Source organism: Ictidomys tridecemlineatus, chromosome 4, assembly GCF_052094955.1.
Source record: "Ictidomys tridecemlineatus isolate mIctTri1 chromosome 4, mIctTri1.hap1, whole genome shotgun sequence".
Taxonomy (NCBI): Eukaryota; Metazoa; Chordata; class Mammalia; order Rodentia; family Sciuridae; genus Ictidomys; species Ictidomys tridecemlineatus.
Genome location: NC_135480.1, coordinates 20,740,622 through 20,763,900, shown reverse-complemented (window position 1 = coordinate 20,763,900; position 23,279 = coordinate 20,740,622). Strand labels below are relative to the sequence as shown.

Sequence of the window (23,279 nt, the reverse complement as noted above, 5' to 3'; positions counted from 1 at the left end):
GCAGGGTTCCATCACAGGAAGGTGCCGCCAGTCAAGGTTCTCCGAGGGACAGCATCAGTCGTGACCAGGGCTGTACAGAGCCTGGCCAGAGCAGGGGAGGTGTCAAGCAGTGGGCATGGAGAAGCCACATGCTTGGACAGTGCCAGAGTCAATTTTATTAGGGATGAGGGACGGAGGTGGGGGGACTGAAGGCTGAGGCGGCCCTGTCCCGGTGGCGGAGCATGTCATCCTGCTCCCCCAGCATCCCAATCCCAAGATGTCTGTCAGCCCCAACTGTAGAAGTAAATTTTCTGCCAAGTAGGCAAGTAATCCATGAGCGGCCCTGCAATGAGAGGGGCCGGGTCAGCGCAGGGCCTGGGACGCCCTGCCCCGCATAGGCCTTCCTCAGCCCCTACCACGCACTTGTCACTGCCAGCAGCCGCCCCTGAAGCCCTCTCCAGCCCCAGGGTGGCAGCATCAGCAGGGATCTCTGTCCCCATTTACAGACAAGGACCCTTAGGCTCAGGGCAGCCAAATGCCTCAGCCATTCATAGGCACTGACAGGACAGTGTGGAGCCACGCTGCCCTCTGCTGAGGTGGGATGTCCAGAGGGAGGACCCTTCTCCCCCTCCCCCTCCCCGGGGAGTGGTCCACTCAGGGGGGACGGCCTTGCCTTTCTCTAGGATGCTAAGACGGGGAAGGCTGGCAGCATGACGTGGCCTGGCTATCTCCCATCAAGGGCACCCTCTGCCACCAGCAACTGTCACCCACCCAATCTTGCCTTTGGGCTCCCTCTCTAGGATGTGTCAAGGATCAAATTACAGAGAAAAAGAGCAGACAGGGAGATGGGGCCGCATGTGTCCCTTGCTCCAGAGCCACAGAGTGGCTGCCACACTTACTCGCAACCAGGCCGACACCGGGCACGTGGTCTGCCAGCAGCTGCAGCAGGAAAAGGATTTTGGCCCTGGACAGAGAAACAGGGAGAGGCTAAGTAAGGGTGCGGCACCCCTCGAAAGCCTTCACTGACTTCTGGACAACAGGGCCCCCCAGAAGACAGGAGCAGGCAGGACCCAGGACGAACGGAGAGGTGCTGCATTGGCCCTGGTCTCTGTCCTCGCCCGCCCCGTTCTCCTGGAAGCCCATGTTGGCGGTCGGTGCACATGGCCTCCCAGACGCCCTCCTCCGGGTCCTCCTTTCCCTTTTCGCCCCTCCTTTCTACTGATATTCAACAACAGTGGTCTCCAGAGCCCGCAGCAGGGCACGGGCAGTGTGCTGCAAGCCCCCAGGGAGAGGATGCCCCTGTCCCCAGCAGCCCCCATCTATCAGAAGAGCTGAGCCACACAGAAATCTCACAAGCCAACATTGAGCAGGCAGGGCCCCAGGAGGGGACACAGTGCTGAAAAGGGCATACTCTGGCCTGTTTTCCAAGAGATAAAAAGGGGAACCTGACACAAGAGGACGATGATGTCCAAGATAACACTAAGAAACGATGAGGGCCACGATGAGGGCCACGATGAGGGCTATGTGCGCGGGCGGGCTGTGGCTCACTGGTCGGGTACAGCCCTAGCCCTGGGTGAGTCCCAGCACCAGAGGAAGTGGGAAGTATAAGGCCATAACATACCTGGCACGACCATGACCCTATGTATTGAGTCATATGGCCCCTCAGCAGCCTTGGGAGGTGGGGACTGTCATCATCTCCAATTTATAAATGAGGAAACGTGGCACAGACAAGTCAAGGAAGTGGCTCAAGGCCACAGAACCAGGAGGCAGGTCCGCTCCAGAAACTGCTGGACAAAGGGGCACTAAGACCGTCCCGTGTGGACTACGTCCCAGGGCCCGCTGGGCTCCTGCTCCCTATCCCAGGGAAACAAGAAGTTTCTGTGGCAGATTCACAGACACGTCTCAGTCAGGCCATTGCTCTGGTGGGTCGCAGGCTGCTTGGGTTAGGAGAAGAGTGAGCCACAGGGAAGGGCTCACAGCTCCAGGAGCCACCTCTGCAGTCACTGTCTCAGAATTCCTCAGTATAGGCATGGGGGAGGGTCACGTTAGTATCTGAAACATTCTCTTCCTGTGTATGGAAGAGGATTTTGCTTTAGTCCCCTACAAATTTTAAAATTTATCTGAAAACAGTGAGGCAATATTAAATGTGACATAAGTTTGTTCTCTATTGTCTCAGAAAAAAACAGGGTTTGGATGGTCATAATATTATTATTTTTGTGGTACCAGGGATTTAGCCCAGGGGTACTGTACACTGAGTCACATCCCAGCCCTTTTTATTTTTATTTTTAAAATTTTGAGTCAGAGTCTCACTAAGTTGCTGAGGCAGGCCTCAAACTTTCAATTCCCCTGCCTCAGCCTCCCTAGTTGCTAGGATTATGGGTGTGGGCCACAGCACACGGCCACCTGGTGCGTGTCTTTCAGTCCCAGTCCTCTCTGAACCTCAAGTGCCTCCTCTACATCTCTTGGGCTGGAAGATGTAGAAATGAAGCAGAGAGTATGGAGATCCCGCACCTGCCACTGGGAGTGGGTGCCCCTTACAATGCTCTCTAGCTCGCCCTGGGTGTCCCTCCTGCAAGCATGGAAGCTCACAAAGGCATGCGCTGAGGGCCTGAGAGCTGAGGCTGGCATTTGGTGACTGCTTCCTGGATAGAACATGGTGGGTGCTTGGTGAACCCACACAGGGGAAGGAAAAGGGAAGGGGAGGGGTGTGGCAGCCCGGCCAGCCCCGCCCTCTCCACCCTGGCCTGGCCTGGCCAGCCTGTCCTGGCAGGGTGGGGACCTTACTCAGAGAAGCGGTCGTAGAACGGGGAGCGCAGCAGGTAGAAGAGCAGCACGATGGTACGGCGCCGCAGCTCCAGCCGCTCCCTGCGGGTCAGGCCCTTCCTGTCACTCAGGAGGCTCAAGCTAGGAGTATGAAAGGATGCCGTCAGGGCTGAGCCCAGCTGGCACTCAACACGAAGGAAGGAGCCACAGGGGATGCAACAGGGGAAGCACGAGCCACTGCCTGACCAGGTGAGGCCCGGCCTGCGGTGGAAAGCCCTGGGAAGGGAGTGAAGCCCCCAGGAAGACCCAGGCTCACCTGGTCACGTCCACAACAGCAGACAGGAGCCAGGGTGTCCATGACCGCTGACCCCAAAGGCCTAGGCTGAGCACTGACGGCCGAGGTGTCAAGGATGTCTCTGGCAAAGGGCCTGGCTCCGCCCACTCCCATAATCTACTCCCAGCCCCCAGGGCCAGTCCCCGTGAGGCTAAGGATACAGTGCAGCAGGGGACGGGTGATGTGCAGGGACTCTGCGATGGTTTCCTGCAGCCCCAGGGGTGTGGGGGGAATGCTCAGCTCCTCATGTTGCTGAGGCTGTCGCCGCTCCCGTTGCTGGGGGGCTCCCCAGTGCCTTGAGTGCAGGGAGGGGGCTAGAACACAGGACAGCAGACAAGCCAGGTGAGGGCAGGGGACGGTGGGCACCAACAGAAGCCAGTCCCTCAGGTCCACACTGACCTCAGCACCTAGAGGCCCGGTCCAGCTACATCTTCACTTACTGTTCTGCAGGGTTCGCACCACTCGGTTTGACCGCTTCCCCACATAGGACTGCTCCTGGCTTCCTGGGCTATGGTCACCATCTAGCAGGGACAGACAGAAAACCGTACTTTCTTTCAGGCTGGAGCCTGCGAAGAACACGTGTGCAATGAATGATCAGGGCTACAGGGAGGATTGAGAGGTTTGCACTAAGGCAGCAGCCAAGTCCAGGAAACTGGAGCCAGGGGCTGTGGTTTCTGGCTGCACCTGTCCACAAGAGTCAGGAGCTAAGGCTGCACCTGTCCACGGGGAGAAGCATTCTGGAGCCTCCCAGTCCTAAGAAAAGGTTAGCATCATCTGTAGCCAAAACTAGCCAAGAACTTGGGCTTGCCAGGTAGTAGAGCAAGGCTGGGAGGGCCCAGCCCAACGGCAGCCATACGACTACTGCACCACATATCTCTCAGTCCTCTGCTTTCAACCCGACTATGAAGAAGAGCAAAGCACTGCGTGCACTCAAGGTGGGAAGAGAGGCCTGGGCCTGACAGATGGTGGCCTGAAGCCCCAAAGGGACAGAGCTGCGAGGTGCCCTGCCTCTGGCTTGTGACATAGAACCAGGCCCAGAGGCGAGGCTGGCAGAACCCCTAGCTCCTGCTGATGCTCCATGCCCTCTTCCTGAAGCTCACAAAAAAAAGACTGAGGACTCTGGCATCAGGAGTCCCAAGTTCTGGGCTGGGGCTGTAGCTCAGTGGTACAGGACTTGCCCAGCATGCCTAGCATGCCCAAGACCCTGGGTTCAATCACCAACCCCGGAAAAAAAAATCCCAAGTTCAAGTTTTGATTTGTTCCCAATCTAATATTTTTTTCCTTCTCTGTAGAATGTAGAGTGATGGGAACAAAATGAGTGGACGGGATAAATGTACTCCATATGTGGATAATAATGTATTCATGCTTGTGGGCTCTAAGTCCACTGACCAGTCCCGTGCCCCATTCCACTCCAGAGCCAGGAAGCAGCTTACCCGAGGACTGTGCCTGGGTCTCCCTGTCCAGCGGAACAATGGGGGGTGAGGTCTGGAGGCCAGCCTTGAACCAGATCAGCAGGAACATCCGCAAGACAGCCCTGGGTTGGGGAGTATAGCAGGGCTGGGAGGAGGTGGCTAGCCAAGCAGGGGACAGGAGTGCTCTGCTGAGCACCATCCTTACAGCTGGCCCGGGTCACCCCACCCAGATTCTGCCCTCCACAGCCCGACCTACTTGGCCAGCTGGATGAGGGCAATGACGAGCCAGCGGCCCACTTCGCCCCACACCTTGGCAGCCCCCATCTCCATGAACACCTCCACGCACTCCAGCACGCTCAGCCATGTCAGCAGCTTCTGCTGGGATAGCGACTGCAAGAATTCCAGGCCAAGAGGTCAGGGGGTTGCCCCAATCCCAAGCCCTCCCCCTGTGAGGGACAAAGCTCAGTCCCCCTGAGTACATAACCCTGAGTTCAAACACCAACCACCACTAACAGGCTGGCCTTAGGGATAGGTGCCTCCACCTCTCTTAAATTGCCTCTTCATCTGAGATGGGGGCGCTAACACCTGGTTTGAGGCTCAGGTGGATGTAGGTCTTTTCATACCAAGAGAGTAACATGCATGGCACACATACTTGCTCCCGAGTCCCTGTGTCCCCACCCTCAGCACCTGGCAGAATTCTCACCACAGGCAACTTCTTCCGCAGTTCCTTCCGAAGGATTCCGTCATTGAGCAGCACAAGCAAGTTAGAGGCAGAGTACACTGAGGGGAAGAGTGCGGCCTTAGCAGGCTGGCTCTGCGGCTCCATCCCCCTCACCTCTCCAGAGCTTCGGAGATGACCCATCACCTGCTGTGCTTGGCCTCCCACCCACAGACTATGTGGAAACCAACCTGCCTCTCTGCCCTGTTCCTCAGAGCTCCACACTCCCTATATGACCTCGTGTGAGTGGTGGGACCAATAAGAGAGATCAATCTCAGAGGCAAACCCGCTCCTGTCCTGTTAGTGCTGGTCATCCAGCTCCTTACAAATAAATGCCCGGAGTGCCCCCCAAAACCACAAATGTGGGGCTCCATCTCCTCTGCTCTCCCCTCTCTAGTCTGCCCTGAAAGTCTACACCATTTGTGCCTTTCAAAACCCACCCTACCTTTCAGGACTGTCACCTCCAGTGCTCACTTGGCAAACACTACTGAGGCATGTATAGTTTGGGAATCCTGGAATCTGGATTTGAATCTTGATTCGGGCAGCATCAGTGGCTATACCTAACCTCGTTCAACTTCTGTTCCTTCACCTGGACGGTGAGGACAACAGTGCCCACCTCATTGTAGGGAGGCCTAACTGGCAGAGGCAGGAAAGGTGCTTAATCCAGGGCATAAACGGTAGCGAACACTCAAGTCTCACACGTGTCTCCCAACTTCGGGACAGAGAGCTCTGGACCGCGGCAACGGACCTTAGTCCGTCAGCGCACAGAACGATCTAGTGGACAGCCGGCGCCCAGGCCGGTGACCGCGCCCGCCCGCGGCAGCCCTCGCAGGCCCAGGCCGCCCCTCCCCTCCCCGAGCCCGACTCACCCAGCTCCGACAGCTCGTGCGAATCAGAGAAGCGACCTGGGGAGACCGCACAAGAGACGTCGGTGAGCCTGTGCCTCCCCCAGCAGCTTCGCGACCCCGGTCTTCCCCTCCCTACGCCCTACGGGAACTTGAATGGGACTTCTCAAGCACAGAGATGACTCCTCAGAGTCCGCAGGGAAGGGAGCCATTGGGGTCATAGGTCAAGGCCCTGAAGGAATGGGTCAAAGGTCAGTGGCACCTGCCAGCAGGTAACTGAGGCCCCGCACTGCCGTCTCCAGCTGAGCCGTGGCGGCCGGATGACGAGTCACGTACTCCTGGTAGCGGAGGCCCAGGAGCCGCAGCTTCTCCATCCTGCCCTCGGGACCAGCAGAGCCACGGACCGACAGAACGACGGGCTGCAGCGCCCTGCTTCCTGTGCCCTCCTTCCTGCTTCCGGTACTGGACCCGCCTCCCCGTTGCTTAACTTCCGCCGGCAAGAAGGATGGTGACGTGAAAAGCCTTTGAACCACCTTTCACCCGATCTCTGAAGTCACCTCCCGCTCGGATAGCGCCTAGAAACTGCGGGCCTAAACCCGCCCTCCCTCCTCCTTCAAGTCATTGGCTAACACACTCTCCGCCCCCGACTCATCCAAAGCCGTCACGACCCCGCTCTTAGGCCTTCTTGGTTGGTTGCCCTTGCGCCTGCGCAGTTGAAGCTCAGCGGCAGCCTGGGCAGTTCATTCTAGAGCCGAGGGTATGAACCTTGAGTCTTTCCAATAGAGCGCCGAGAGGTTCGAACGGGTTTTAAGGGCCTGGGAGACAGCGTGCGGAGAACAGCTTCGATCAGACTTGGGGAAACTCAGGGAGTCTAAAAAACAGCCAGGGGCTGGGGATATAGCTCATTTGGTAGAGTGCTTGCCTTGCTTGCACAAGGCCCTGGGTTCAATCTCCAGCACCACCAAAAAAAAAAAAAAAAAAAAAAGCCATATTGTGTCTCGGCGGGTGCGCATTTAGCCAGTTGCCCGGTCTCCAGTCCCCCACAAGAGGTGGGTCTTGGAAAGAGGAAGCAGAGAGGAGGCCAGCCTCCCAGGGCAGCCTCATTCCCCTAGTCAGCTTAGTGCCCTGGCTTTGACTCAGATCCCTCAAGAACTGAATATCCCAAGATCGCGCATCTGGACGCCCACGTTCGCGGAGGAAAAAGCAAAAACAAAAACCAAGAAAACCCTGGCCAAGCTTCTGCTTTCAGCTCGGGATGACCTTGGGCTCTAGTGTCCCTTCTCTGGGCCTCAGGTCTCCCTGTCTATAAAATGGTTAGAAAACAGACTTGGTCCTTGAACTCGGATCAATCTCAGAGAGCTTCGTAGCCCTCGGACGCATCTCTCAGCTGCGTCCCAATGAACTGGAGTTGCCTTCCCAAACCGAGCAGTCGCCCTGCGAGGGGAGGTGGCGGCCGGGCGGCGCTCCGGAGGGGGAGCTGATTGGCTGTGGGACAAGGGGCGTGGCTTGGCTGCGCCATTGAGTCCGCGGCCCGCGGATTTATGGCGCCCTGAAAACAGTAATACATTATTATACCAGTTCCCTTTCAGATACTATATCCAAACGAGGAAAGAGTCTACTTAAGATCCACTGTCTAGGACTTTGAACAAAGGTGACACTCGCGGGGAAGCCACAACCCTTCCTTCCACTCCTTCCTCCCCAATCCTTCATGGGGAATTAGAGCTGCCCTCACTGTGCGCGCCAAGGAATCAAGACGTGGCCGGGAGCCTCAGAAGAGGCAACGGTCTTGGAGAACAGGAGACCATCATGGCATATTCGAGGTCATTTGTGGTCACCTCCTAGGTACCATGCTCACTTACATTCTCCCCTTGGCAGCTTTGCCAGCTTGGTAGAACTCCTGTCCATAGATGGAGAATTAGATGACTAAGGAAGGGAAAAGACTTGGCACAGCAAGTCATTGATCAAAGGGGCTCCCAACAGTGTCCTCTTGCCTATTGCCCTCAGCCCAGGAGGAAGATACATTGAGGCTCTTTGGTCAGGAGGCAAGCTGGCAACTGGGATTAGAACCTGGGCAGTGACTCTTTCTTTTCCTTCCTTCATCTCATGATCTTAATGACCTTGTTCCCTGTGGTCACTCCCACAGCCCTCTCCTACAGCCGTGGAGAGTCAGGAGGGTCTGTGTACAAGCTTTCTTCAGCCCCTTGGTGTTCCTGTGCTCTGGGAAGAAGGGAGAGGCATGGAGGACAAAGAAGTAGTCCCCCACCCCAGGTGCTAGGGTTGGAGCCTGTTTTCCCTCCTTTCCTCCAGGGAAGGACAGCATGGGCCCAGCCCAGTTGGCAGCAGCAGGGCTACCTGAATTTCCTCTCTAGATCCTAAGCCTGATTAGGCCTCAGAAACAAAGAGTGGCCATGTGCCGGAGGCCTCCCGGCTTGGACCCCTGCCTGGACCAGGCCACCTGGCTTGGCTAGAAGAGCTTCTGGGCAGGTAGGGCTGGATTCTCCCTCCAGCCTGCCTCAAGTCACAGGGGAAGAGAATTAGACCAGTCCAACAGGTACTGAAGACATAAGAGGCCCGGAGGAATGAGTCCACCGTCACACAACAAAGTCCTAGGCCAAACCTGGTCTCAGGCCCAGAGGACCAGCACAATTTCATATGCCTATACTTATTCACCTTTCCCTCTGCACACTCCTAGAACCACACCCCAGAGGTTCGATTTCCCCCTGAGTGCTAAGGTTGAATGAGAGGAGGGGCCAGCATTAAGAATGACCACAGGGAGATCTGCAGTCCCAATCACCTGTCACTTTATGCAAGATTTATCCTGGGCCAGAAGCCCTGCCTGCTCCCTCACATTTAACTCCCACAAGGAGTCTATGCTGAAAACTGTGGGGAGGAAATCTACCACCCCACCCCAACTACTGCTAGACGCGAAGACCAGGGAGTGGAAACTGCAAACTCTGGGTGCTTCAGTGGCCCCTGCATCCCCCCATCTTCTGTAAACTTCCAGATATACAAGGAGCTGCCATCAGTCTCCACAGTAATCATTACTCCTGTTCTCCAAAGGCTGACCCCCATCTCCCCAAGAAAGGCTTCCTGACTTCAACCAGGAGGACCCAGTCTCAGGCTGGGCTGCTCCGTTTGGATCTGCTTCACTTTTTACTGTTGGACATTGAGCTAAAGGACCCAGCCTGAGCCCCTTTCCAGGTCTCAGTGAGGCCAGGTGGAGTCCATGGAGGGGAGATTCTCTTTTCCACCCACTCTCCACACATATGAGCACTTGGTTGGGCACCCTCTCTCAGCATGGCACCTCCAGCAGCTTGCATTCTAGGAGGAGGACAGTCTATAAATCAGCAAACAACTTCAACTTTCCCGGAGTGGCAGAAAGAAAATAAAGGAATGTGGAATGAGTATCTGCATTCCAGGCAGAAGGAACAGGTCAAAGGCAAGTCCTGGGGCAGGAGACTCTTATGGAAGGAGGAGAAACTCCTGGTGCAGCACGGAATCTGGGGGAGGGGCAGGAGAGGAACAATCGGGAAGGGACCAGAGGTGTTCTTATCTAACACTTGAACTCTCCTCCACGGAGAGTCAGGCTGTGTCCTCGGATTGATTAACTGAGATGAGGCGTGTCAAACCCTTAGCACAGGGCCTGGCACCCAGTATGCACGCAGCCAACCGTGCCTTCTTGTTCACAGTCCGGAGTGCCTAGAGCCCCTCCAGGGCCAGAGGCGAGGCTGGGTCCCGCTTCACAGTGAAGAAGCAGAAAGAAGGGGAGGGAGGAAGAAGAGATCCAGGCCACGGTGTCGGCCACAAATCACAACTATCTAGCAAGGGTGAGGGGTATTCGGCCCTGCGCAGAAGGCTCTGAGGCCCCTCGCCAGCTCCTGGGCAGGAGATGGCCTTCAAAAGGGCGCTTAGTCCGGGTGGCTCCAGGCCGCCATTGGGCCTGCCAGCTACCTGGACTGAGGGTGCGGGGAAGAAGGCGGAGGATCCAGGTGCTTGGCGGCTTCGGGACAAGTCTCGGCAAGTCCCGCCTCCTGTCCCCAGAGCAGGTGTCGCCTACTCCGCAGCCCAACATTCCAGTCCCTTCCCTTTTACTCCAGTCTGGCTCCCGCTGGCCCTTTGATCCCGAGCCCGGGGTCACCGGCCCCTGCCCTCAGGGAGGTTAAGGGGAAGAGCTGGGGCCCCAGAGCAGGGACGAGGGGGATGGGCTCAGAGCAGGTAGCGAGAACTGGGCCTTCCTGGGTGGCTGACCCCTCTCGCTCCAGCACTCCCCGCCGCGGGTGGAAAACTCGGCCCAGAAAGGGGGTTCCCAGTTCTAGCGGGCTGGGGGGCCGACGGGTGGCGGGACAGGGCGGGGCCAGGCCCTGGGGGTCTCCCCGCCCCTTCGAGCTCAGCCAAGCGGAGGTGAAACCTGAACCCAGGTTGGGGGCGGGGCTGGCCCGCGCCTCTCCCCTCTTCCCCGCACCGGGCCGGCAGCTGGAAGAGCTGGGCCGGGCTCCCGAGCCGCTGGAGCAGGTGAGGGCGGCGACTCCGCGCGGGAAGGACAGCCGGGCGCCCGTCGGGCCCCGCAGCGCAGTCCTGACCCCCCTCTCCTCGGTCCGCAGAGCCCGCAATGGAGCCGGCCGCCCGGGGTCGCTCCCCGCCCTGAGCGCCCCGCACCAGGCCATGCTGCCCCGAGGGCGCCCCCGGGCGCTGGGGGCCGCCGCGCTGCTGCTGCTGCTGCTGCTCCTGATCGGGTTCCTTCTCTTGGGCGGCGACCCGGAGTGTGAGCGCCTCGAACCAGACGGGAGAGCTGGGGACCTGGGGTGCCCCCGATGCCCGCTCACGCCACGTGTCCCCTCAGACGGGAGGCTGCGGGGAGCTTCTGCTCTCGATGGAGACCCGATGGCGGGCCTTTGGGACCATAACCGCTCGGCCTGCGACCCGTGGCCGCAGCTGCCGCCCAAGTGCGAGGTAGGTGCCCTTGGCCTCTGGGGGTTGTGACCCAAGAGGCCCCGCACCCCGAAGGACCAGCTGGAAACCTGTGGAGGAAATGACACCTGGCACTGACCAGCCAGCTGAGGGAGCCTCCAGTGCACATGTCCTCTGCTCCTGGTCTCAGTTTTCCCACTTGTGAAATACAGGGGCGGTTTGGCCGCTGCACTGTTCCCAAGCTCTGATGCCAGGTTGGGCTATGCCCATCGGTGGAAGCAGGAGACTACTTATGTATGACCTGAGTGTCCCCTCCCCAGCTCCTGCACGTGGCCATCGTGTGTGCTGGACATAACTCTAGCCGAGACGTCATCACCCTGGTGAAGTCCCTGCTCTTCTACAGGTACAGCCAGGTGTCCTTGGAGGAGGGTCAGGAGTGGGAAAGGGGAGAAAATCTTGCAAGTCACTGGTCTTTGGGCTTCAGTTTCCTTATCTGTGGCAGGGGGATGGCATCCCCTCCTCCCGCAGGGATGGCTGCTGACTGTCCCGAGCAGGCCATGGAAAGCCCTTTGCTCCAGGCGGAGCTACCATCTCTGAGCTCCTGGAGGTGAGGGTCGCCCCATTTTGTTTCTCCTGGGGCTTCTCAGGACTTCTCTCTGTTGATCCTGAAGGAAAAATCCGCTGCACCTCCACCTGGTGACTGATGCTGTGGCCAGAAACATCCTGGAGACGCTCTTCCGCACATGGATGGTGCCTGCTCTTGGGGTCAGCTTCTACCATGCTGACCAGCTCAAGGCAGGAATCCCGCCCCCTCCTGCCCACCGGAGGCCACACTGCTCCTTACTCCCACTGCTTGGTGATACGGGGGAGGAGAGTCCCTGTCCCCTGTCCCATCACACCTACTGAAGTTCACATCCCTCTCTCTTTTGAGGTCCTCTTCTGCCCACTGTGTCACTGACTATGTTCGGGCACCCATGGCCTCCTTCTCTGCCAGCTCATGCCCTGCCCTTCCCACCTACAGCCACAGATCTCCTGGATCCCCAACAAGCACTACTCCGGCCTCTATGGGCTAATGAAGCTAGTGCTGCCCGGTATCCTGCCCCCTGGCCTGGCCCGAGTCATTGTCCTGGACACGGATGTCACCTTTGCCTCCGACATTGCAGAACTCTGGGCGCTCTTTGCTTACTTTTCTGGTGAGAGGCCTGGGCCCTAGCCCTTCCTTGCCAGCCCCTTCCCTGGCTTGCCCAGGCCACCCTGTGGTCTAGCCCAGAGCCCAGGTTCTCCGGGCAGTCTTGGGCAGTTCCCTCATGCCCTCCCATCCCAGACAAGCAGGTGATCGGGCTCGTGGAGAACCAGAGTGACTGGTACCTGGGCAACCTCTGGAAGAACCACAGGCCCTGGCCTGCCTTGGGCCGGGGATTTAACACAGGTGGGGATAGTGGTCGGGGAGGCAGGAGGGGTGGGCTGCTGGGCCCCAGGGGCTGGGCAGGGCACAGAAAGCTAGGAAGCCCCCAGGAAGAATAGTGCTATGGAAAACACACTGGATGAAGAGCTGAAAACAGTTTGACCTCGGCTCCCCAAGCTGGGTGACTGCGGCCAGCTCTCCTGGTCCCTCTTTTTACTCATTCATAAAATGGAAAAAGTGTGAATAGCTCTGGCATCACTAAGTGTTAGATGGTAGCTGCGGGGTGCTCAGCAAGTTGTGTGGTATTCAGTTCCTCTGCTCTGTCCCCAGAGGACTAGTGATTGACGGCTCACCATTACATCTGAACTATCAAAAAACACAGTCCTGCATTAACAATGGGGATACATTCTGAGAAATGGGTTGCTAGGCAATTTCATTGTTGCACAAACATCCCAGAGTGTACTTGCACAAATCTAGATGGAATGGCCTACACACCCAGGCTGGGGGATGTGGTCCTGTGTTCCTAGGCAGCACACATGTGCAGTGTATGACTGTACTGAATGCTGCAGGCAGCTGTGACACAGTGGTGAGTGCTTGTGTATTAACATAGAAAAAGTACAGTAAAAATGTCAGGTAACAGTAACTTTTCAGTTTCAAATCTTTTTTTTTTTTTTCTTTCTTTTTGGTACCAGGGATTGAATCCAGGTACACTCAACCACTGAGTCACATCCCCAGCCCTTTTTATATTTTATTTAGAGACAGGGTCTTGCTAAGTTGCTTAGGGTCTTACTAAGTTGCTGAGGCTGGCCTTGAACTTGTGATCCTCCTGTCTCAGCCTCCTAGGCCTCTGGGATTACAGGTGGGCACCACCACACCCAGCCACCCCCAAATAATCTTAGGGGAGAGGGACCCCTTGAATATGCCATCTGTCATTGACTATAATGTTATGCAGCACAGGATTATATCCATAAAAAAAAATCAGCATTCAGTTGGTACCTTCACAACCCCCACTCCCCAGGAACTTGTCCCTGGTGGGCATGACAGCCTCTCCCCATTGGCAGGTGTGATCCTGCTGTGGCTAGACCGGCTTCGGCAAGTGGGCTGGGAGCAGATATGGACGCTGACAGCTCAGCGGGAGCTCCTCACCCTGGCTGCTACCTCCCTGGCTGACCAGGTCTGGGAGAACCTTTGGGTGGGTGGGGAGGGCGGGGGGCTGAGGTGTGATGGCTGTCTCTGCCCAGGACATCTTCAATGCTGTCATCAAGGAGCACCCGGAGCTGGTGCAGCCCCTGCCCTGTGTCTGGAACGTGCAGCTGTCTGACCACACGCGGGCAGAGCACTGCTACTCTGAGGCGGCTGACCTCAAGGCGAGTGGTGCAGGGGGCTAATGGAGGTGGGGGACAACGATAGGACTCCTGTATCCTGCCCTCATCCCCCTGCTCATACCCTCCTGGGTCTTAGGTGATCCACTGGAACTCGCCAAAGAAGGTGAGGGTGAAGAACAAGCACGCGGGATCCTTCCGCAACTTCTACCTGACCTTCTTGGGGTACGATGGGAACCTGCTGCGGAGAGAGCTCTTTGGGTGCCCCAGCCAGACCCTTCCTGAGGCTGAGCAGGTTAGAGGGAGCCACCCTCCCTGCCCTTGGGGAGGCCCGTCCCTTTCTGTTCTGGTGGATCCCAGCCTTGGCCCTTTCCTCTGCCCGCTCAGTTGCAGCGGGCCCTGGCACAGCTCGACGAGGAGGACGCCTGCTTTGAGTTCCGGCAGCAGCAGCTGACCGTGCACCGTGTGCACATCACCTTCCTGCCCCATAAACCACCACCTCCCCGGCCACACGACATCACCCTGGTGGCCCAGCTCTCCATGGACCGGTAAGGGTGCTGAAGGCAGCCCCAGGGAGCGCTTCCTGGCTGGGCCTGGGGGTTTCAGAGAGGGTGGGTGGTAGTGAGCTGCCTGTCCCTGGACCAGGGGGTCCGGCAGTTGGAGACTCTGGTTCTGGTGGAAAGAGCTTGAGCTTCAGGTGCCGCTTGGCAGGGTGGGATCAGGGGCAGGGCCGAATTTCTCAGTTCCTTAGCTACAGGTACCACGTTTTCTCATTTGTTAAATGAAGAAGTGCGGCCTGCAGGGTGGTTGTGAAGATGAACTAGGACTGGCTCAAATTGGAAGTGGGGGAGGAGGTGTCCACAGCAGCTCACTTTGGGGAGGTTTTCCAGGCCCCCCTGGGCCTCTGTGCAAGAGGCTGACCTCCCGCCTCACCCCAGGCTGCAGATGCTGGAAGTACTGTGCAGGCACTGGCCGGGCCCCATGAGCCTGGCCTTGTACCTGACAGATGCAGAGGCCCAGCAGTTCCTGCATTTCGTCGAGGCCTCGCCCGTGCTCTCTGCTCGGCAGGACGTGGCTTACCACGTGGTGTACCGTGAGGGTCCCCTCTACCCGGTGAACCAGCTCCGCAATGTGGCCTTAGCCCAGGCCCTCACACCTTACGTCTTCCTCAGTGACATTGACTTCTTGCCTGCCTACTCTCTTTACGACTACCTCAGGTGAGCCCAGAGGTTATGAGGAACTGCATTTAGGATGGATATTGCCAGGGCTGAGATCTCTGTAGGACTCCAGGCCGTGTCCTGTTCCTTTCTGGTCTCAGTGTGCTCTGCACAATGGGGTTTGTATTAGGGTGTGTCTCTGGGCTGCCATTAGAGTCAGGGAGGCTGGGACTTCTTTTGAAGTTACTCTGTTTCTACTGGGGGCTCCAAGGTTAGCTGTCCTTTGAAAGGCAGGTCCTATGGCTGAGCTTTAAGTTCTCTGAGCCCGCTCCTCCCGGGAGAGGCCCTTCCCTGCCTTCATGGGTGCTCCTCCTAGGGCCTCCATTGAGCAGCTGGAGCTGGGCAGCCGGCGGAAGGCAGCTCTGGTGGTGCCCGCGTTTGAGACCCTGCGCTACCGCTTCACCTTCCCCAGTTCCAAGGCTGAGTTGCTGGCCTTGCTGGACTCCGGCTTGCTCTACACCTTCAGGTAGGACAGGCTGCTGCTCTGCTCAGCTGTGCCCACCCTGCACCAACAGCTCCTGGCCTCAGCCTGGCCCCTGCCTGATCCCACTGCACAGGTACCACGAGTGGCCCCAGGGGCACGCACCCACGGACTATGCCCGCTGGCGGGAGGCTCAGGCGCCATACCGGGTGCAATGGGCAGCTGACTATGAGCCCTATGTGGTGGTGCCACGTGACTGTCCGCGCTATGACCCTCGCTTTGTGGGCTTTGGCTGGAACAAGGTGGCCCACATTGTGGAGCTGGATGCGCAGGTGAGGAGGGCGCCTTGCTGCCTCCAGTTTCCATCTGAGCAGGTCCACTCTAGCGCCTCTGCCTGGCGGCTGCCCTTTGGTCCCCTTTGGTCCCTGCCTCAGTTCTTAGGAGCTGCCTTGTAAGCCTTTCCCCAGAGCTGCAGGCTCCCACCCAGCCTGCCCCTCGCCCTCATCTGCTGCAGGAATTTGAGCTCCTGGTGCTGCCCGAGGCCTTCACCATCCACCTGCCCCACGCACCGAGCCTCGACATCTCCCGCTTTCGCTCCAGTTCCACCTATCGCGACTGCCTCCAGGCCCTCAAGGAGGAGTTCCATCAGGACTTGTCGCGCCGCTATGGGGCTGCTGCCCTCAAATACCTCACTGCCCTGCAGCAGCCGCGAAGCCCTGCCTGAGCCGCCCAGGCTGGGCCCGCTGGGCTCGCTGGCCTTAGCGCTCACACACTCTCTGAAGACACCAGGGACGCTGCCACTCTGCCCCCAGCTGCCCTCCCACCATCTCAGCTATTTAAATTATTTAAGGACTCTGTGGGCGTGGTTTGGGTGGACCGCTGCGGACCCTGGGTCCCTCCCCTGCCTGCCTTTGCCCCAGCTGGTTTGGGGCTAGCTCCCCTGCCCTGAATTGTACGTCACTTTTTCGTAAGTAAAGTTTGAAAAGGTTCTTTTCATGTTCCTTTTGATTTGGGGGATCAAGGGCTCTCCAGGGTCTGAGGGCATCCGTGGACAAGGGGGTGCTCCCTGGGTACTGTCACAGCATGGCCAGAGAGAGGCCTGGGGCGGGCAGCAGTGCAGCTGGGTCCCACCCAGGCAGTGAGAGTTCCCGGGAGGGCAGAGGCTGGAATTTGAGTGGGTCTTGAGTTTGTGAGCCCTGCCCTTCCTTTACAAGCCACCCTTCCCCAGCCCAAGCCCAATACCATGAGGCCGAGAGACTTTATTTGGCTTTATTTAGTAAAATGTTAAAATAAATAAATACAAATTGATCAGCTGCTCTGTTTCCCCCCACCCCCTCAAAACAAAAATCAAACAAACAAAAACAAAAACTTTGAAGCACAAAACTCCAAATACAAGTTCTACCAAGACTGAAATCACAAAGGGCATGGACAAGAGACAGGATTGGGGTCTGGCTGGCTCTCCTCTGCACGCTTGCTGACCTCTGGCCTGTCTGTCCCGCCCTGCCTGACTGCAGCTCGCACTGGGCTGAGAGGCGAGGAGGCTGGAGAGAGGCATAGGGCCCAAAAGCTGTGTGGGGTGGGGGTCCTCAGGGAGGAAGAGCCTTGGGAGAGGGGGTGCCAAGTGGAGTTTGTGAGCCCTGCCCTTCCTTTACAAGCCTGGCTCTCTGGTGGGGTAACCCCAGCTTCCTCCTCTTCCCCTGGTGGGAGGGCCCGTGGAGTCTTCCCAGGGGCCACCACTCCCTTCCTGGAGAGGAGCTGACAGGGGCTCAGGGGGTAAGCCCGGGGGAATGGGGCTCCTGTTTCCTGCCAAGGGTGATGGCTGAGGGGTGGGGTGCGGTCCAGTCACTGACACAGCCACAGAAGCCATGGGAGTGGAGAACCTAGGACCTGGAAAATGTGCCCTGGCCCTATCCATCCTGCCACCCCAGGAGCCTTCTGCCCCTGGGTGAAAGTCTCCTGAATTCAGCCCTTTAGATAAATAAGGACCACACCCAAGGAGGGAGAGAAGGTAAGAGACCACTTAAGAGTGTGTGAGCAGCGGCCTTAGTGATGAGAGCCCAAAGGGCTGGAGAGAGGAAGCATCAGGGGTGGCGCAGAGGCAGCTAGCTGACCGTGGAGTCTGAGGTGTCTGGCAAGATGGCACTCTGGGGAGGCGCCGTGAGCCAAGTGCACCAGTTCATACTACCTCCTGCCTGGACCAAGCAGCAGCAGAGACAGGGGCAGGCCTGCAGGGAAGTGGGCACCCAGATGGTGACCTCTGCAGGTGCCCTGGGCACATCCCAGGCTCTAGAGACAACCCTCACACAGGCACGGCCCTCCCAGGGCCCGTCCCTAGCTGAGTCCTCTGGTCAGGCGCCACCAGCAGCTTGCCCCAAAGGGCCTGATAAGGAAGGAAGAACTTGGAGCTGGATGAGCTCACCCAGGCCAGACAATACCCAGCAGGCTTCAGAAAGCAAAAGGACCTGCAGGCCCCAAGAATGCAAAAGGTGGGGAAGCAGCAGCATGACCTCACTGCCTCCAGGACTGCGGCTGGTCAGGGACAGGAAACCCCAGGCCAGAGCCCTCTGATGTGACTGTAAAGCTAGCTGGGCACTATGTGGATGTCAGAGCAGCTAAATGCTGGGCCAGGAGAAGCAGAGGAAGGAGGAGGAGGCAGAACAGCTCAGATGGGGCTGGTATGTCCCAGGTGGTCATGGGCACCTCTGTCTGGGGGACAGAGAGGAGCTCTTTCCTTGGCATGACTCTGAAGACCGAGTGACCAGACCCTTTCAGTTCAGCAGCATTTGGGAGTTTGAGACCAGAATGGAGGCTGTGGCAGGTTGCGTTCTGTACTACACAGCTGACCCACTGAACTCCAGGAAAAAGCCACCTCCCAGCTTTAAGGTGAGGTCAGAAAGTAGGTGACACTGATCACAGCAGCAGGCAAAACACTGGTCAGTTCTTGGCCTGGCCCCTTGGCCTGTGATTCCTCAGGCAGCTCTCCTCAAAACAACGTAATGATGACTTCCCAAGTGCTTTCCACAAAAGGAAATGGGCCTCGACAAGTCGAGTGGGAGAGCCGAGGCAGGGCGGATAGCCTACCGCTAGTCTCTGATCCTCCGCCAAGGATTCCTCCAACTAGTCCAGGCAGCTTCAAAGCTCCCTGACTAGACATAGCACCTTGATTTCTGCATGAAAAGGGGGCTCTTCTCTGTTTCCCTCAACCAACCTGGCAGCCAAGGCCTGACCCTGAGACCTTGCAGTTGGACAGTTTCCTCTCCTGACACCCTGGAAGGATGAATGAAGTGGCTGGTATGGATGAGACTCAAATTCACTCTAAGAAGCATCTCTTCTCTGCTGCCCTTGGCTTTCAGGATCTAACTCTGTCTCTCTGGGCCCAGCTAGGTGAGGGAGAAGTGAAAAGGGCCTTTTCTGCCACTCCTAGACCTCCAGCATCACAAGGTCTGGGGTGGGCTCAGGAGAGACTGTTGCAGGGTCAGGGCAGAGCTTCTGCCTCTGTCCCTTAAGCTTGGGACACACCAGAGACAAAGGTCTTCAGAAAAAGCATGCATACACAATTTCTCACCGGCATGATGAGAGAGATGATCTCAATCTTTCAGAGAGCTGGTTTTCCAAGAAAGAGAGGACACAACAGGCCAAGCAAAGTGAGCACAGCGATTCTAGCCCAGGGTCACCCAGGAGGCTTGTGGGTGGGGGGAGTGGAGCAAACTGTCTGGTGCCTGGAGCCAGCAGGCAGAGGAAGTGGCTGGAGCTTCAGACCTCTCTTCAAAAGCAAGACAGACTTGAAGGCCATCGGGTTCTGTCTCAGAGACACATGCTCCCACAAGACATCTCCCTCCTCCTTTGTTCTCTCTAAGCACCAAGGGCTGATGCAGCCAGCCTGCACCCCTGTACCCTTCCTGAGGCCAGGGTACAGGGGTACCAAGGAGCCTCAATGGCCTTTCCCCTCAGAGGTGCCCCCCAGGCACTCGTAATGCTGGTGGCTGAAAGACTGAGAGCAGCACCAAAGGAAGAGGTCTTGTTAGGCACCAGCCTGTGCTCTAGCGAAATCCGAGGAGACCATGGGAAGGGCCTACACCATGCATACTCCATCTGCGCTTCAGAAACAGGAGACAAGACCCTGCACCAGGAAGAGAGGACAGTCTTTTCTGAGAAGGGGAAGCGGGTGGGGAAAGCCCCACCCAGCCCTTCATGGAGACTGGCCACCAGTCTAGAGACACAAACACAGCAAAATGTCATAATGATCAGCAGGTTCTGTGCTAAAAAATTATAACTACACGGCGTTTCTCCAGTTCTGACACCTTTTTAATAGAAATCACTGTTTTTAGGAAACAAATAGCACTTTTGTAATTTTTTTTTACAATGTTTCTTACCTTGATCTTAATTTAAGTAACACTAGGAAGACCTCAATATCTTTTATTTTCCTTTTTAATTTTAAAAAAAGTTGTTGTTGTTTTCCCCAGATACAAAGATTTTTGCCCTTGCATAAAAAAACAGTGCCCGAACGATGACACAAGGACTCACACAGACTCACAGGACCTCACCGACACTATGGTTCCTATTCTACCATGCAAGGTCTCGACTACCCTTAATTGGACTGTCAGCCTGAAAAACAGCTTTTCTATTTCTTATTTTAGTTTTTGTTACAAAAAAGTAAAATAAACAACAAAATAAAACTTTGTTTAAGGGAAAAAAGAACAAAATAAAAAAATTAAAAAAAAGAGGAAAGAAATGTCTCCATTGGATTCTCACACACCTGGGTCGCGTGCTGCTTCACTCAGGATCTGCTCTTCTCATAAATATAGAAAAGGGATGGAGCTTGTTTTCAAGTAAAATCACTGATTCACCTTTTTTTCTTCTCTGGACCACACACACACCCTTCTTCCCTGCCTCGGGCAAGGTCAGCATGCCCCTGGCTGGGCTTGCCTTGGTCTCCAGAGGGACTGAGGGGGTCGCCCGCCCGTGGGATGTGGATGCACCAGGCAGGGAGGAGGGAGTGGGGGGGGAGCGCAGGAGCGGGCTGGGAGGGGAGCCAGTGGCTGCTTGGCGTCTGTCTCTCCTTCACTAGCCCCCCAGACAAAGTTAAATACTGCTAATCTGATATACTTTCCCACCCCTTGCTCCCTCCCGGCCCCTCCCCCTTCCCTTTTCTGGGCACTGGGTTGGTTAAATCTCGATTTCCATTTTTTTGGTTTGATAGTAGTGAAAGTTTAGAAACAGGAAAGCCCACACACTCTTTGGACTTGTCTTCTCTACCTAGACAAACGGCTCGGCAAATAAGGATCTGAAACCTGCTCTCCTCCCTCCGCCCATCCCTGCTCCCCACCCAACAAAACAAAAACAAACCCATCGTGGCTGTGGAGGCTGCTGCAGGCACACACTGGTGTATAATAGAGAGAGTAAATATATTATTTCACTTGGCATGGTGCTGGCAAAGAACCTCCAGCTGGCACTATTTCATGTAACGTGGTCCAATCTTCGCGTGTACACACAGAATAAGAAGGATCAATTGGCAAACTTGGGTGCCACCTGGCACAAGCATCTTCCCTCTCTCTGGAACCAAAGAACCAAAAGAATCCTGTACTTTCCAGAAGAAATCCGGCTTTGCTTTTCTAGAGTCTTCAGTGTTGTTTTTCTCCTTGCCGCCGGGATCCCGTGGCTTCTCCGTGAGGGCTCTGTTATTTAGTCTCTTCCCCCTGGCTACAGTTCGCTGTGCAGCTCTGAGAGGAGGGGGAAGGGGCCGGTGTGGAGGTGGTGGCGCTGGCAGGGGGGGTGCAGTCCAGGCCATTGGAGATGGCCCCCACAGCGGCCTCAGAGTCCACAGGTCTGGAGAGGTCGATGCCGTGGATGAGGCGGATCAGCTGTTTTACCTTCTCCAGGGAGCTGTGCATCTCCTTCTGCCGGGCGAGGATGGCGTTCTTCATTTCCATGCATTTCTGCAGCAAATGAGAACAGGGGTTTTCTAAGGGGTCTAGAAGCCCCAGAAGGGAGAAGCCTGCCCAATAAAAGAAGCCCTGGGACTGTTGTGTAGTCCCTAGAACTTGTTCTGTTCTACCTGGTGTGGGCAGTGGCTGCCTACGGAGAGGCAGGCGAGAGGTGGACAGGCGAGTGGGCTGACTGCCAGCATCCACTCGACAGGAGCCTTAACTAGACTTCATTCCCACCATGACACTATAAAAAATTTCCCACAGCTGCTGTAAAGCTGGCCTAGGCAGGTGTTGGTGTGCTTTGTCATGCTGAGGGTGGCCTTCACGACCGGGCTGAGCTCTCTAGGGTAGAAAACAAGACAGTGTTGTGTGGTTCACGTAGAGGGCCTATGGAGCATCGCCTGGTCAGTAAGAGTTTAGAGACAGACTGGTGATGTTTAGGCGCACCCGAAGCCCAAGGACTATGACCATTAGGACTTCTCCTTGCGTACTTAGGGACTTGTAGTCTTTCTCCCTTTAGTCCTTGGCCTTCCCCAATGCTGGCTTCTGCTGTAGGCAGGGAAAGAGGTATTGAACCTACGCCACAGGTAGGTACTGTGTATGAATGGTGTGGAAGAGGGAGTGAGTGAAGGGCCAGCTGAGGTGACCAGCAGGAGTCACATGGAGGGTCAGTTGAGGCTCTACCCTTCTCCCCCTCACTGTCAGAAGCATGCAGGGTGGTGGCGCTCCTGTCATAGCTGCTACTTATTCCTTCAGCATGGAGACTGGAAAATCCTCGCAGGTTAAAATTCAAGAGGATGCTCCAGGGCCAGGCTGGGCGCCACACGCCAGCTGGCCACCCAGGCCCAGGGCTGAGCTCTAACTGGAAGACCAGCTTCACTTCACACCTGCAGAGTTAATCACGTTAATAAACGGAAGGACCTGAACCAGCCCTTGGGTCCAAGTGTCCTGTCAGGTACATGGAAGGGTCCACACTTGTGCATCTGAGTCACTGCTGGCAGGAGGGGGACTTACACTTATAGAATTGCTGAGTTGTTTCACCTTCTGCTCTAATTGTTCTCGTTCTTGTTTTAAATCTGAACTCCATTTAAGTAATTTCTGTTTCTCTTCTTCTTTAGCTGAGAAAAAAATAAATAGAAACAATGAACACTTTATAATAATGAACTCTTTGACAAGGCCACTGGGATCAGAGCTTGCTGAAGAAGATATTTTCCCCAAAGTGCCCCCCAGTCTCACAGCTAGAGCACATTACCTGCCCACCTGGACTTTTTCCTTGGTCTACGTCCAGGAGGGCTAAGAAGGTTGTCTGTGGCATCATACTTTGCACTTTCCACTTCATTTAATAAAAGGTTTTCATATTTAATTTTACTTGAGAAAACAAAAAGTATTGCCTTCTACCTTCCTTAAAGAAGGTGGACCTTACCAAACAAGGAGTATGAGTGACCTTTACCTGCTTTGTAGGCAATATAGGAATGAACAATTGCTAAAGTTCCGGGCCATGGAATTGCTTCTTCCTTCTTCAGCATCTGAAAAGAATTTAAGAGTTCTACCTTGAGAAGGAGACAGAAATACACATCCTCCAGGTAAACGCACACAATAGAAATCCAGGAAGGGTTTACAGAAGCACTGTTGCAAAACCCTGGTCTAGAGTTTCTGGACTATGAAGTTCTGAAGTTAGCTTTGCAGAATGAGGCTTGAAGGTGGCAAGAGCCAACATACATGCGCCTAGGCTTTAGGAGGAGCTGGCACTTGGCTGAGCATTCTTTTCACATGAGCCAAAATGATCCCACCCCACTCTCAACAGCTGGGACACCAGCATAAAAGCTGTTCGTGAGCATGGCAGCCGCCAAGGGGGTTTGTTCTGGATCTGACGTGGGCTGCCTGTTTCAATTTTTGCCTTATATATCCCTCAAAGACATCTTGACTAAGGACATTAAATATTGGTTCCAAGTACTGAAGTATAATCTAGACCCTGTGTAGAAGATTATCAGAGGGTTACAAAGGCAGAGAGGGTGGCTCCTCTATGCT

The 23,279-nt window shown here is 56.1% G+C and overlaps 3 protein-coding genes across 31 annotated transcripts in view; 1 reads left to right on the top strand and 2 right to left on the bottom strand.

The window, feature by feature from the left end:
* Nucleotides 1–132: 132 nt before the first annotated feature.
* On the bottom strand, nt 133–6,826 carry Pex16 (peroxisomal biogenesis factor 16). Of its 3 annotated transcripts, XR_013437591.1 has the most exons (12): nt 6,314–6,826; nt 6,076–6,111; nt 5,192–5,268; nt 4,745–4,878; nt 4,510–4,610; nt 3,517–3,597; nt 3,238–3,390; nt 3,059–3,131; nt 2,764–2,883; nt 1,601–2,047; nt 879–943; nt 133–322 (listed from the first exon to the last, which is right to left on the bottom strand). XR_013437591.1 is itself a non-coding variant. In XM_005330026.5 (11 exons), the coding sequence occupies exons 1-11, from the start codon at nt 6,423–6,425 to the stop codon at nt 264–266; spliced, it is 1,011 nt and encodes a 336-aa protein (XP_005330083.1). In that variant the 5' UTR covers nt 6,426–6,778; the 3' UTR covers nt 133–263. The 3 variants fall into 3 exon arrangements, 2 of the variants coding, with proteins under 2 accessions (XP_005330083.1, XP_077902274.1); XM_005330026.5 differs by lacking the exon at nt 1,601–2,047 and having other exon boundaries at nt 6,314–6,778; XM_078046148.1 differs by lacking the exons at nt 1,601–2,047; nt 5,192–5,268; nt 6,076–6,111; nt 6,314–6,826 and having other exon boundaries at nt 4,510–4,647; nt 4,745–4,872.
* A 2,887-nt stretch (nt 6,827–9,713) lies between these two features.
* Nucleotides 9,714–16,313, top strand: Large2 (LARGE xylosyl- and glucuronyltransferase 2). 6 transcript variants are annotated; one of them, XM_078046123.1, is made up of 15 exons: nt 9,714–10,563; nt 10,653–10,813; nt 10,892–11,001; nt 11,280–11,362; nt 11,631–11,748; nt 11,975–12,152; nt 12,284–12,388; nt 13,426–13,538; nt 13,606–13,731; nt 13,826–13,981; nt 14,074–14,234; nt 14,625–14,903; nt 15,236–15,369; nt 15,461–15,656; nt 15,839–16,313. In XM_078046123.1, exons 2-15 carry the CDS (start codon nt 10,714–10,716, stop codon nt 16,257–16,259), a joined length of 2,280 nt encoding a protein of 759 aa, XP_077902249.1. In that variant the 5' UTR covers nt 9,714–10,563; nt 10,653–10,713; the 3' UTR covers nt 16,260–16,313. The 6 variants fall into 6 exon arrangements, with proteins under 6 accessions (XP_077902249.1, XP_077902247.1, XP_077902250.1 ...); XM_078046121.1 differs by having other exon boundaries at nt 10,653–11,001; XM_078046125.1 differs by having other exon boundaries at nt 9,715–10,563; nt 10,653–11,001; nt 15,220–15,369; nt 15,839–16,189.
* A 266-nt stretch (nt 16,314–16,579) lies between these two features.
* The window catches only part of Phf21a (PHD finger protein 21A), a 188,582-nt gene continuing 181,882 nt past the window's right edge, over nt 16,580–23,279 (bottom strand). For all 22 annotated transcript variants that reach the window (XM_078046147.1, XM_078046144.1, XM_078046140.1 and 19 more), the window contains 3 exons: nt 22,702–22,777; nt 22,266–22,369; nt 16,580–21,260 (listed from right to left, as the gene is read on the bottom strand). In XM_078046147.1, coding sequence (XP_077902273.1) covers nt 21,003–21,260; nt 22,266–22,369; nt 22,702–22,777 — 438 coding nt within the window. In that variant the 3' untranslated portion in view covers nt 16,580–21,002. The remainder of the gene's footprint in view (nt 21,261–22,265; nt 22,370–22,701; nt 22,778–23,279) is intronic.

Bases quoted from the DNA above. Each gene is read 5' to 3' on its own strand.
- Pex16 (XM_005330026.5), bottom strand. From the start codon at position 6,425: ATGGAGAAGCTGCGGCTCCTGGGCCTCCGCTACCAGGAGTACGTGACT. The intron at 3,598-4,509 runs GTAAGCTGCTTC...TGTCCCTGCTAG, and splicing joins GACCCAGGCACAGTCCTCGG to ATGGTGACCATAGCCCAGGA. The intron at 3,391-3,516 runs GTAAGTGAAGAT...CCTGTGTTCTAG, and splicing joins GGTGCGAACCCTGCAGAACA to CCCCCTCCCTGCACTCAAGG.
- Large2 (XM_078046121.1), top strand. From the start codon at position 10,714: ATGCTGCCCCGAGGGCGCCCCCGGGCGCTGGGGGCCGCCGCGCTGCTG. The intron at 11,363-11,630 runs GTACAGCCAGGT...TTGATCCTGAAG, and splicing joins AAGTCCCTGCTCTTCTACAG to GAAAAATCCGCTGCACCTCC. The intron at 15,370-15,460 runs GTAGGACAGGCT...CCCACTGCACAG, and splicing joins GGCTTGCTCTACACCTTCAG to GTACCACGAGTGGCCCCAGG.